This window comes from Neofelis nebulosa, chromosome 2, assembly GCF_028018385.1.
Source record: "Neofelis nebulosa isolate mNeoNeb1 chromosome 2, mNeoNeb1.pri, whole genome shotgun sequence".
Classification (NCBI taxonomy): Eukaryota; Metazoa; Chordata; class Mammalia; order Carnivora; family Felidae; genus Neofelis; species Neofelis nebulosa.
In genome coordinates this window covers 139,899,761-139,912,234 of record NC_080783.1, presented here as the reverse complement: position 1 = coordinate 139,912,234, position 12,474 = coordinate 139,899,761, and the positions used below count along the sequence as shown (strand labels likewise).

The following is a 12,474-nucleotide window of genomic DNA, read 5'->3' as shown; positions in this document are numbered from 1 at the left end:
GTAGAATACCTCTGGGAACCATGAGCTAGTCCTAGTTTTATCTTGCTGAAATGTGAAATATGAGAAGGGGAGTGACTAAAGTTGAGTTCTGATAGGTTAGAGGTTTGCATATAAGATTTGATTTGTTATGTTAGGGATCTTGGACTTTACCAGATTTACATTTTAGAAAAGATTTTTCTTCCATTTGTGTTTCGTGGGGTATGGAGTGAAGGTTACTACTGTACACAGGGTAGACAGTTAAACACTGTACTGTAATCTTCAGAGATATTAAGGTGTTCTGAATTTTAGGTTCTTAGAATATGGAAGAAATAATGTATCAAGAAATTAGAACTTCTGAGTTATTTGGAAGTAGACTGGTTTGGGAGAAGTATTCATTTGGGTTTAGATAATCACTAGATTGATGGATGATAGTCCCATTAACAAAGGGAAGATCATGGAAAAGGAGATTGGGTTTTGGTGGAAAGAAACAATAATTTGTTACTATCTTTTTAAAAGTATCTTTAGGAAAGACAATGTACTTCAGTGACTAAAGAATGATTGAGTCTTGTGTTCTGATGGAATAAAATTCCTTAAAGCCTTGTTTTAACATAAGAAATTTACATGCTTTCAATTTATTTTACCTTCATTCACATTGGAAACCCTGAGTTTTAAGATGTTTTTTCCTTAACAAAAAAGATGAGAGTCTGTACATGATCTCACAGACCCCAATTTGAATATTATTGCTTATAAGAGCAAACAGCATAAAAGACCTTTAAAAACTTGTGATTCTACTTGCCTGGAAAAATATGCCATTGTCAGGGTACTTGGGTGACTCAGTTAAGCAACTGACTTCAGGTCATGATCTCACGGTTCGTGGGTTCTTGCCCCGCGTTGGGTTCTATGCTGACAGCTCTGAGCCTAGAGCCTGCTTGGGATTCTGTGTCTCCCTCTCTTTCTGCCCCTCCCCACTCATACTGTCCCTCCCTCCCTCACTCTCTTTCTCAAAAATAAATAAAACATTAAAAAAGTTTATTAAAAAAAAATGCCATTGTCATCCAAGTGTCTCAAAAAGGTACTTTTACAGACAGTATTACAAGGAAACTTTTATGATTATCAGATACAGAAGAGGATTTCATTCTCCTATTCCAGCTTTATCCAAAATGTTTCCTCAAAATCACTTTACTATAGAATTCTGTTTCTAAAAATGTCTGTTCAATGGCCTTTCCCTCATCTGTCCAGACTTTCTTTCTATATACATGCCAGTTTTTTGTGTCAGAAAAAGAAAAATTTTTTTTTAGAAGTGAGAAAAGTTAACGTCATTAGAATTTTAGTCTCAGGTAAATAAGAAGTCCCTGCATTAAGAATATTTTGTAATAGAGGCGCCTGGGTGGCTCAGTCAGTTAAGCAGCCGACTTCAGCTCAGGTCATGATCTCACGGTGCGTGAGTTTGAGCCCCGCATCGGGCTCTGTGCTGACAGCTCAGAACCTGGAGCCTGTTTCAGATTCTGTGTCTCCCTCTCTCTCTCTCTGACCCTCCCCCGTTCATGCTCTGTCTCTCTCTGTCTCAAAAATAAATAAATGTTAAAAAAAAATTTTAAAAAAGAATATTTTGTAATATATTCCTTCAGAAATAAAAGTGAAACATTAAAAAAATAAAAAAACCTAGCTCCGACTAGTATTGGATTTGGCTTTTATTGAAAGGAATGACTAGTTTTCATTGGGGAGGAGGTTTGACAATTGTAAAACATGGTCTCTTTAATTTTTTGAGTCATTTCTTCATAGCTCTGGATATGGACTGTCCCTTTAAAGTATACATATTTCTGCCAGTAATTCTGATTGTTATTCTATAATAGTAGGATTTAAATATTGTTAAAAGTGTGATATTTTGCTTTATGTGAAAAAACTGAAATCATCCCATAGATTCTGGTATATGTTACTCAGAATTCTTTGAGATTTTAATTTTTATGTGAAGACATTTTTATATAATGCCATTTCATTTTGCTATAATGCTTTGAAGTATTCCAGCACATGAGTCTTCTAGTTTAGCCTTCTATTTTTTCCTAGCTCATGTGTAAGGTACTTCTGGCAAGTAGGCTGTGCAGTGCAGCTTCTTGAAAATGCAGAGTTATAGCCAGTTTTTACATTAAGCCTAAGATTTTTTGTGTGGTGGCTGTTGGACCTGACTAAACAGCTAGCAGAATAACAGAAGTATCTTTCTGTATATACCTGCATTTCTGGTCAATTCTTCTTTGGGTTTTCTGTTTTCCCAGATAGGAATGTAAAGAATATGAGCATTCATTTTTTGTAACTCAGGTTTTTTTTTATTTTTTATTTTTCTAAAGCCAACAGCTTTTATAACATTATGCTTTGCCCTGAAGCTTAACTAAAACTGATTGGAATTGAAACTGCTTTTCCTCTCAGTTTCACATTTGATAAGGATGCTACCAATGCTTTTTTATAAATGGCTGGGTCTGAAAGACTTCAGAGAATGAGAATGTACTTATCTTTTGTTAAATAGTTTCCACTGTATAAATAAGTGGAAGTATAAAGTTTTGTAATGTTGCACTTCAGGCTGATGCAGTTGAAAGTATAGAATTAGAAAATTGGTGAATGAGTGGGACTAAGGTAATAGATTTGCAAATTAAATGAGCAGGTGGTTTTTGAGACCCAGGTTTTACATGAGGAAGTAAAGATAGGACTTTGGGGCCAGTACAGCTTGAGGAATTCCCACCATTACTGGGAATGCGTGCTTAACAGAAAGTTCAAACAACTATACAGTGAGTCAGGGAAGTAAGAAAACTAGATGTGAATTGTTAGGGGTGCTGTGAGAACAGAGATAATGGTAAGTATGAGAGGGCTTACAGTATTTTGGCCATGGATGGATTTAACAAATTACCCAGAATCTTGGTGAGACTGTTACGTGAAAACTGTGATAAACACCAGTAAAAAGCAAAGGTCAGTCAAGGGAAAAAAGAGACTGATTAAAGGTGAATGAACATGGTCACTTTAGAATTGAGGTAGAAAACCACTTTTGAATTTGGCAGAGAAGTATTCAAATAGAAACAGTTTTTGCATATTTTTACATACTATTTTGTTTCAAATTTGAGAAGAACATCGTAAGCAGAAGGCTTTAAGAAGGCTGAATAATATATGGAAAATAATATTAAAGATTTCTGCAATTTATATACAACCTGTATGCATAAATAAAAGTATTACTATATTGTTGTTGCCTAAGTTCTTAGAAATCATTTTAATTGTTACTGGTTTTACATACACAAACCAAAAGTTTCTGGATTTACTTGAGGAGTGGAAGGGAAAAGATCATGGAAAGAGGTTCAAATTATTCTTTGCCTTTGAAGAATCCTAGATCTGTAACCCAGAGAGACCCAATCTTCCTTACTTCTCTGATAGGGTAATAAATGGCATATGTGTTTTATAAGCTAAGGGCTGTATATTTTCCTGTGCCCATTTTCTTTTCTAGGGCTGGAGTGTTTTTATATATGAAAGTATGCTTTAGTCAATATGATTAAAGAAGTCCTTATTTCCCAGTTTCATGTTCTCATAGTCTCATATCTAAAATGAAAACTTTAATAATATTTCACACCAAAATATAAATATTTAGTACTAAAGTATGAATATTTAGTAGCTACCCCTTCTAAACTATTAACTAACTGAGGGAATATCAGAGTGTGACAAAAGTGTAAGTTTTGATGTTACATGGTCTTTGGAAGAAAAGGACAGATCCTATCTTGGCAATTGTGTATAATGCAATATTTGTCTTTGGGATCCTTGTATAGTGTGGTGGGTTAAGACCACAGGCCATGGAGTCCTATTTCCTGAGTTTCAGTCTTTTTCTATTACTTCCTGTCTTTTACTACTTAATGTCTGACCTTGGTCGACTTAACTAGCTCTTATCCATAAATGGGATTGTACTATAGAGTTGTACAGTGTTTGGCATGTGGTTAATTTGCAGGGAATGTTAAATATTGATGTAAAAGAAAAGTAGCTTCAAAAAATAAGGTTATTTATTTTCTTTGACTTTTCAAAATGATTCTACCTTTCCATATTATTTAACTGTTTTACTAACGTTCACAATTCACACTGCCTAGGAATTACCCAACACAAATCCAGAACAATAAACTATCCTATTTTCTTTATAATGGGAAATTGCAAGCTGTTAACCTTTTGAGGATCATATTCTAAAAATAACTTAAAAAGGGAAGCCTTTATGTATGCAGTAATAGATAGTATCTTTATTGTGATGTACTTTTTTTTTGCTTTTTTTTTCCCCAGAAAGAAAAGGACAGACTAAATTAGGAAAAACTGAAATTTACTGATACCATAACCTATAACTCCTGGGGCTCTAGATTGGATTATGAAGTATTCATTCTTGTTATTCCAACAAATGAACAAATGAGAACACAAACTGTCAGGATTCTGTACTCCGTTTGCTTTGCCAAGAAATGGCTGTAGTCTTACATAAGAGTATATGTTTGTATGCCAATTATAAGTCTTAAAGTATACATGTATTCTTAAATTCCTGCTTTACTTACATTTTCGGCTAACAGACCCAGTCATGATTTTGTTCAATAAAATGCCACAAAAGAGAAAATTCAGCCTCTTTCTTCTTTCTAATATATTCAGATGCTTGTGCATGTACAAATCGTCCTTAGTTATGAAGTATAGAGGGCTTCCTTTAGTTTTTCTTATTTCTGGAGTGATTAGGAGCTAGCCAGCAAGATTTTCATGGTAATATATCCAGAGGCCAGAGCCTACTACTCTTCTGTACAAAGCCATCCAAAGAGGATTTCTAAAGGCATTGGCTGGCCATTCCTGTATGTAAACTTCAGTAAAGCTCTTAGCATAAAATATGACTTAAATTTAACTTAATAAGTTAATTATCAAGTGAGTTCACATATTATTTCCTAGAGATACCTTCTTTAATCATCCAATAAAGTCACTATCACACCACCTTCTTCTGGTTCTCTGCTAAGTCCATTTTAATCAACAACATTTTGCTTTGCTTTATTCATAGCAGTTAATCACTATAAGAGATATTTTGTTCATGTAAGTTAGTCCACCTCTCCTACTAGACTGTAAGAGAGCATTGGGGATCTTACTGATCATTTTGTTCACTGCTGTATCTCCCAGAGCCTCAAACAGTGCTAAACATGTTCTTGACACTCAGTAACTGTTTTTTTTTTGATATTCAGTAACTCTTAAAGAATCAGTGTGTAAATGAATTTTAAAGCCACTTAGAAATCAAATTGATCTTAGAATTTTATAGATATTGTTGAATATGTATACATACACAACACACACATATAATGTTTATGGGTAGTGTTGATTTGGGGAGTACCATGAAGTACCTAAAATTATACACAAGTGGAGTATACATATTTCTCAGTGTTATTGAGGATCCTTCATTTTAGTTAGTTTCAGAAATATCCCTTAGTCTTTAGACAATTAGGAACTACTCTTGTGGAATATTGGATAGATTGCAAGTCCTTCAAACAGTTTTACATAAAATATCACCAATTTTGTGTCTTTAGTAGGACTTTTCTTTTTGGTGAGGCTTTGGAATAAAGGCAGGTAACTAATTTGTTGGATAAAAATATATCAGTTTATTTTAAAGGTCAGAATAACAGTAAGTTAATGAAGTCCATGAGTGTTTTATATTACATAGATGTTGATAGTGACAAAATACTTAGGTGGATTAAGTGATAATATTAGTAAATTAGGAGAGACTTATTGTAGTTAAGCTGTAATGTGGATTGACTGCATGATTATTTTTACAGCATTGCCTTCTTTGATTCCACTTTTTGAGTACAATATTTTTCAAATTAAACCATTAATAATTTCTTATCACCCTAATTTTTGCTAAGTCAATATTTCACACTTTTTGTGTTTCTGTTAGTCTATAATAAGATGATTAAATTGTAAGATAATTGTGTTCTTTAGCCATTGGAAAATTTCTTTCTGAAATTGCATTTTAATACGCTTTACGTGTGTGTGTGTGTGTGTGTGTGTATACATACACACACTCTGTTCAGAAACATTTACCCAGTAGTTACCTTAATTGGTAACATAATTTTATTTGATAATAATTGGTGGATATGATTTTTCTCTCTCCCTTTGAAAGCCCAGTTTTTTAATTTTTAGAAATTATGCAGGCATACTCAGCTATGTTTTTAAGTTAAAAAAAAAATTTTTTTTTAAATGTTTATTTTTGAGAGACAGAGACACAGGGGAGAGAGAGAGAGAGAGAGGGAGACACAGAATCCAAAGCAGTCTCCAAGGCTCTGAGCTCTGAGCACAGAGCCCGACATGGGGCTCGAACCCACGAACCGTGAGATCATGACCTGAACTGAAGTCAGATGCTCAACGGACGGAGCCACCCAGGCGCCCCTTTAAAAATTTTTTTTTAATGTTTATGTTTATTTTTGAGACAGAGAGAGACAGATCATGAGCAGGGGAAGGGCAGAGAAAGAGGGAGACACAGAAAGCGAAGCAGGCTCCAGGCTCTGAGCTGTGAGCACAGAGCCCAATGTGACCCAGGGCTCAATTAAGTTCTTTTTTAAACTTTGTTTTGTGGAGTTTCTTTTTTTTACACAAATGGGGAAAATTAATAAACTATTTTTTTAAATGTCTTTCAGCCAATGGTAATGATAGTAAAAAATTTAAAGGAGAAGATAAAATGGATGGTGCCCCTTCTCGTGTACTTCATATTCGAAAGTTACCTGGTGAAGTGACAGAAACTGAAGTTATTGCTTTAGGCTTACCTTTTGGTAAAGTGACCAACATCCTTATGCTGAAAGGAAAAAATCAGGTATGCTTCTTTCAGGACTTACAAAACTGTTAAGCCCCAAGCTATCCTGTGTGTGTGAATTAGCTATCTCCTAATAAAAGGGTAGAATATAGTAGGTCCTAACTTTTGTAAAAGAGCATAACAGAAGTTCTTGACTTTTCCTGGTAATGGTGTTTCGGAAATTAATACTAGGGAGCCAAAATGAATGAGTTACTGTAGTTTTAAATTTTGCCTTTTGAATTCACTTTTGGACTCTAATTGAACAGTTGTTATAATGAGATTGTGGAAAATACAAATGAAATATTTCTTTCATTGTGGCTTTGATATCAGAAAACAGGGTGGATACTAGTAGCATCTTCTCCTTTAAGTTTATCTCATGGAAGTGTTTATCTGATAGCATTAGAAGAAAACAGTCATTAATCCTAGATAATTCTTCATTTAATAAATGTATCTGTGGCAGAGGTGCCCTGGCATATTAAAATTTTGCTTTAAAATTTCTAATGATATCATTTAGAAGAACTCATGAAATTTAACATGCTCTTAAATATAATAAATGTCACTAATCTGATATTTAATTCTTAATTTTTTTCTTTCTCTCTTGAGTTATACTGCTTTAAAAATGACTAAGATTTCTTATGTCTCTAAGAGTGGTAAAATTCTGATGTTAGAAAACATTTAGATTTTATTTTCTTTAGCTTTTGTTGGGGGACTATATTTGTGGTATATGGAAAATAAGGATAAGTAAGGATAACTTACTTGAACATCTAAATGTAACTGGGAAGGTTATAGTCTTGTACTGATTTTTCTTATTAACTGAATATATTACACAGATACTGAGGTTTATTTGAATATAATTCATGGTATTAAAATGTTTGCTATTTAAATTTTCAGGCATTTTTGGAACTAGCAACAGAGGAAGCCGCTATTACTATGGTTAATTACTATTCTGCTGTGACACCTCATCTCCGTAACCAACCAATTTATATCCAGTACTCCAATCACAAAGAACTAAAAACAGATAATACATTAAACCAAGTGAGTATGTGTAGGTACACAAATAAAATGGCCTAAGACATATTAAGAGTCTGAAACATATTAACAGAAAGTAAAAATTTTTAACCATTCAGAAGCTATGGGCATTTCTTGTTATTTTAAAGACATTTTCTTGCAGTATGTCCCTAAGTATTAAATATTATGTTAATTTACAAAATGTATGTGAAGTCTATTATGTGCATGTTTTAAATTGGTACTTGATGAAGTAAATAATATTTTTTCAAAGCTTTAAGGTTCTAGTCAAAATGTTCATTTTCATGTTGCGAGTTCAAATTTTTGTATAGAAACTGCACATGAGATTGGGCTTACTATTAGCGTAAACTGTACAGGTCTGTTGCTTAGAGTTTTAAGGTATGTTTAATACCTTTAGTTATTAATAACAAAATTAGAAATAAAAATGTTAGAAATAAAAATATTTCTATAAGAAACTTAAGACCTGTAGGTCTTATGAAAATATTTTTATTGAAGATGTGTGAATGGTTTTCTGGTGGGAGTGGGGGTGTTTGGGAATGTAAGAATTGAGAATATATGAATATATTGAATTTTTTTAAGTGTGATGTAGAAGATACCAATTATTTAAAATTAATATGTATATATTTTTTAAATAGCATAGGAATGATTTTAGACCTAAAAACATAGCATTTAAGGAATGGTCTTTTGGCTCTTTTAATACAGTTTTTAGCTAATTATATGTTTTATGTTTCAGTAAAATATAAACTATCTGGCTGTTTGTCTTACTGAAAATGTAATAGAAAATAATTCCTCATATATTTTAACCTTCATAAAAACTGACCTTTCCAGATAATTTTGATAGTTGATAAATATTTAAAATTTTTTGTCTAAAGACCAGGCTGAATTTTCAGCTGGGTTTTGTTTTAATTTGGTAATAATTTTCATTCCTTTTGAACCAGAAATTGTACTTCTAGGAATTTATGAGGAAATATGCTAAAAGATATTCTATATTTATTTTACTCAGAATTTAAAATGGCATTCAGTATTTCAATTTTATTTATATATTAGTATTTTTAGTAATTTGTGAATGCATTCTCATTTTAAAAGATTCCATTGCAGGGAACATGAAAAAAGATAAGGCATCTATAGACAAATGCATGTAAGGGAAGGGGATTTATAATTTTAAATAGAATACTTAGTGAAAACCCCATGAACAGGTGACATTTCAGTTACAAACTTCAAAGTGATTTGGAAATAAATACAATTATTCTGGCCTGGACTATTCCAGACATAGGGAACAATCAATGCAACAGTTGCTTGTGTTGGGAAAACAAAACAAAACAATTGTTTTTGCAGCCATATTTTTAATTTTCAGAAGCCCTTTAATCTTTTTTGATAATCCTTTTTAGGTTACAATTGGTCAGTGTTTTGTGATTTCACAATTCTTTAAGGATACTACTAATTAATAGTATTTTTAAAAATACCTCACTCTATCTAAATTATGTCATTCTTTCAGTGTTAGCTGTTATGTTTATCTTCTGTCCATCTGTCTGTCTTCCTCCCCCCAGTTGTGTTTATATATTTTAGAAAGGACAATTAGGTTTTATTGGACTGGTATGCTTTCCTCTAGAGTAAAATAAGGAGTTTGGACACTGAGCTGGGATCCCATAAATCCCAAAGAGCACCTTATTCTGGGCCTGTAAAACTCTCTTTAGAATTTCTTTCTTTTAGGGGAGGATTTTGTTGTTGTTGTTTTTTTAATGATAAGGGAGAGAGATGATGAGGGAATGGGAGAAAGAGGAATTTGTTCATTACGCAGACTTTCCATTAACCCTTTGATTTTCGTCCTAGGACTCTGCCAATTTCTAATCTGACATAATGTGGCGGTTAACAGTGCAAACCCTGTTTGTTCTGTGTTCACTAAGTCTTCTTTGTTCCCATTTGTTTCCATTTATTTTCTGCATTCCAGGAATTTTGGTAAAAGTATTCTATGCTAATGAAGACATTCTCTCTATTCAGTGTTTGGGTTTATTCCATGTTGTATTAATTTATAGGCATTTTAAATTTTAATTCCAGTGTAGGTAACACAGTGTTAATTAGTTTTAGGTGCACAATATAGTGATTCAGCAATTCTGTATGTTACTCAGTGCTTATCATGATAAGGGTACTCTTTAATCCCCATCACCTCATTTATAGGCATTTTTCTGGGCTTTCATAAATAGAAGAGAGTCCAATAAATATGAGTCAACCTTGAATTCTTCCATGATCCTTCCTCAAATTACCAAGTCTTACCAGTTCACTCTTGTTAATATCTGCCTAGTTTTCATCATCTTTCTTGCTACTTTAGTAGCTCAGACACAGTTACCTTTTGGCTGTACTGTGATAACAGCTCTCTTATTGATCTGCTTTTTTGCTTTCCCCTCTTGAATTCTTTCTCCCTCCCTACTTCCTCTCCCCTTCCCTATTAGTCTCTTTCCCCTCACCCTGTCCCTCTCTCTTAAATATATATATTTATATATATTTTTTAATAGTTGGTTTATTTATTTTGAGAGTAGGGGAGAGTGTGTGCAAGTAGGGGAGGGACAGAGAGAGAGGGAGGGGGAGAGAGAGAGAGAGAGAGAGAGAGAATGAATGAATGAATGAATGAGTGAATATATATCCCAACCAGGCTCCACACTGGCAGTGCAGAGCTCCATGTGGTGTTCGAAGTCATGAACTGTGAGATCATGACCTGAGACGAAATCACGAGTCAGGTACTTAACCAGCTGAGTCACCCAGGTACCCCTAAGTATGTATATATCTTTGTAAAACAGACAAATCTGATTTTAGTTATTCTCCTGCAGCCATATCCTTTTCATGCTCAGGATAAAGCCCTTCAGAAGAGATGGCTACTATTTCTGTCTTACAGCTGTATGTTTCCCTGTGCTTCTATCCAAAAGTAATTGTAAATCCTCCAACCTGGCATGCTTTCTCTTATTTCCAGTCTTTTGAGGCCACTATGTTTCTGTGATGTCACTCTTGCCTGGAATATTAAGGCCTGCCTACCCTTGTGCCACTTTTCCAACCCACACTTGACATGGCCGGTTAGTAGACATCTTCAGGTCTCCCCTTAGTTTCCTCTAGAAAGCCATCTTTTGATCCACAGTGTGGGTGAGGTTTGCATTAAGAAACTTTGACACCTGCGCCTGGGTGGCTCAGTCAGTTAAGCGTCCAACTCTTGGTTTTGGCTTAGGATCTGATTTCACAGTTTAGGAGTTTGAGCCCCATGTTGGGCTTTGCACTGCCAGTGGAGAGCCTGCTTGAGATTCTCTCCCTCTCTCTCTGCCCCTTCCCTGCTAGCATGTGAATGTGTATGCTCTTTCTCTCTTTCTCTCTCTCTCAATAAATAAATAAACTTAAAAAAAAAAAAAGAAACTTTGACATAAATTAAAACCACATTGAGCTACTACCATGTACTGTGTCAGATTGCCTATGATTAAGATGGGTAATGCCAGATGTTGGTAACAAGGTTGGGAAGCTGGAACTTTCATATATATATGCTAAGAATGTAAATTAGTAGACTTATGTTTAAAAACTTGAAATATGTAGTAAAGCTGAGCATATACATAATCTTTGTCTTAGTAAATCTATCCTAGTTACATACCTGAGAAAATATGTAATATGTGCATCAGAAGATACATATGAGAAAGTTCATGGAACACTAATACATAATAGTCCCAAACTAGAAATCATCTACATGTTCAGCAGCAGTAGAATATGTTGTGGCATATTCATTTGTTGGAATTTCTTAGAATACAAAAAGAATGATCAAGCTACTTATACTTGCAAAACATGGATGTATATCATAAAAATGTTTAGTGAAAGAAGCCAGACCAAAGTAGAACACATATGATGCCATTTTATATAACTGGGAGAAAGCATGAATGTGGCCTCTAGGGTTTTGACAATGCTCTATTTTTATCTAGTCATTTTACAGATATGTCCAATTTGTGATGTTTTATTGAGCTGTATACTCTTAGGATCCGTGTCCTTTTATATGTATATGTAATAGTTCACTAAGTTCAGTTAAAATCTTTGTTGGCAAGCCAACTCTGTTTCATCAATTAAAAAAAATATGGAAAGTTATTTGTTAATGATAGTAGAAAACCTAATTGTTAAGCTAAAAAGAGAAAATGGAGAAAAGTGAATAGTACTGGGGGGAAAGGTTTGTAATAGACATATCGCACACACACACCTAGGTGATATATGGAAGGGTACCCATGTTTATATCGGTATGGAATGGGTATGAGAAAGGATACAGGGTGACAGGGTTGCAGAGGAAACTTTTAACCTTTTGTTCCATTTGGATAGTATATCATGTGATTCCTGTTTTAAAAAGACATTCCATTATTTGAGGTAGGAGATGTTAGTATTTTCCTAAGTTGTGATATTTCCATGCTTGCAATAACATAAATATATGTAAGGACATGCTTCACTAGTGAAGGAAGTAATATTGCAGTACACTACTTAAAATACTTCAAGTCACCTCAGCCAATATATAGATCTGTAGGTCATATTATTGTTTAATTAGCATTTAAATAATGAGGTTTGACCAGATGGGCATGTGGTCTCTGAGTTCCAAACTGCGTGATCTCCTGGTTATGGGACATGTCAATGAAATGACTTTTTTTTTTTTGTTTCCA

General features: G+C 33.8%; 1 protein-coding gene across 6 annotated transcripts in view; it reads left to right on the top strand.

Moving 5' to 3' along the window:
• Nucleotides 1-12,474, top strand: part of PTBP2 (polypyrimidine tract binding protein 2) — an 82,718-nt gene that overhangs the window by 36,627 nt on the left and 33,617 nt on the right. For all 6 annotated transcript variants that reach the window (XM_058716467.1, XM_058716466.1, XM_058716465.1 and 3 more), the window contains 2 exons: nt 6,636-6,808; nt 7,679-7,822. In XM_058716467.1, coding sequence (XP_058572450.1) covers nt 6,636-6,808; nt 7,679-7,822 — 317 coding nt within the window. The remainder of the gene's footprint in view (nt 1-6,635; nt 6,809-7,678; nt 7,823-12,474) is intronic.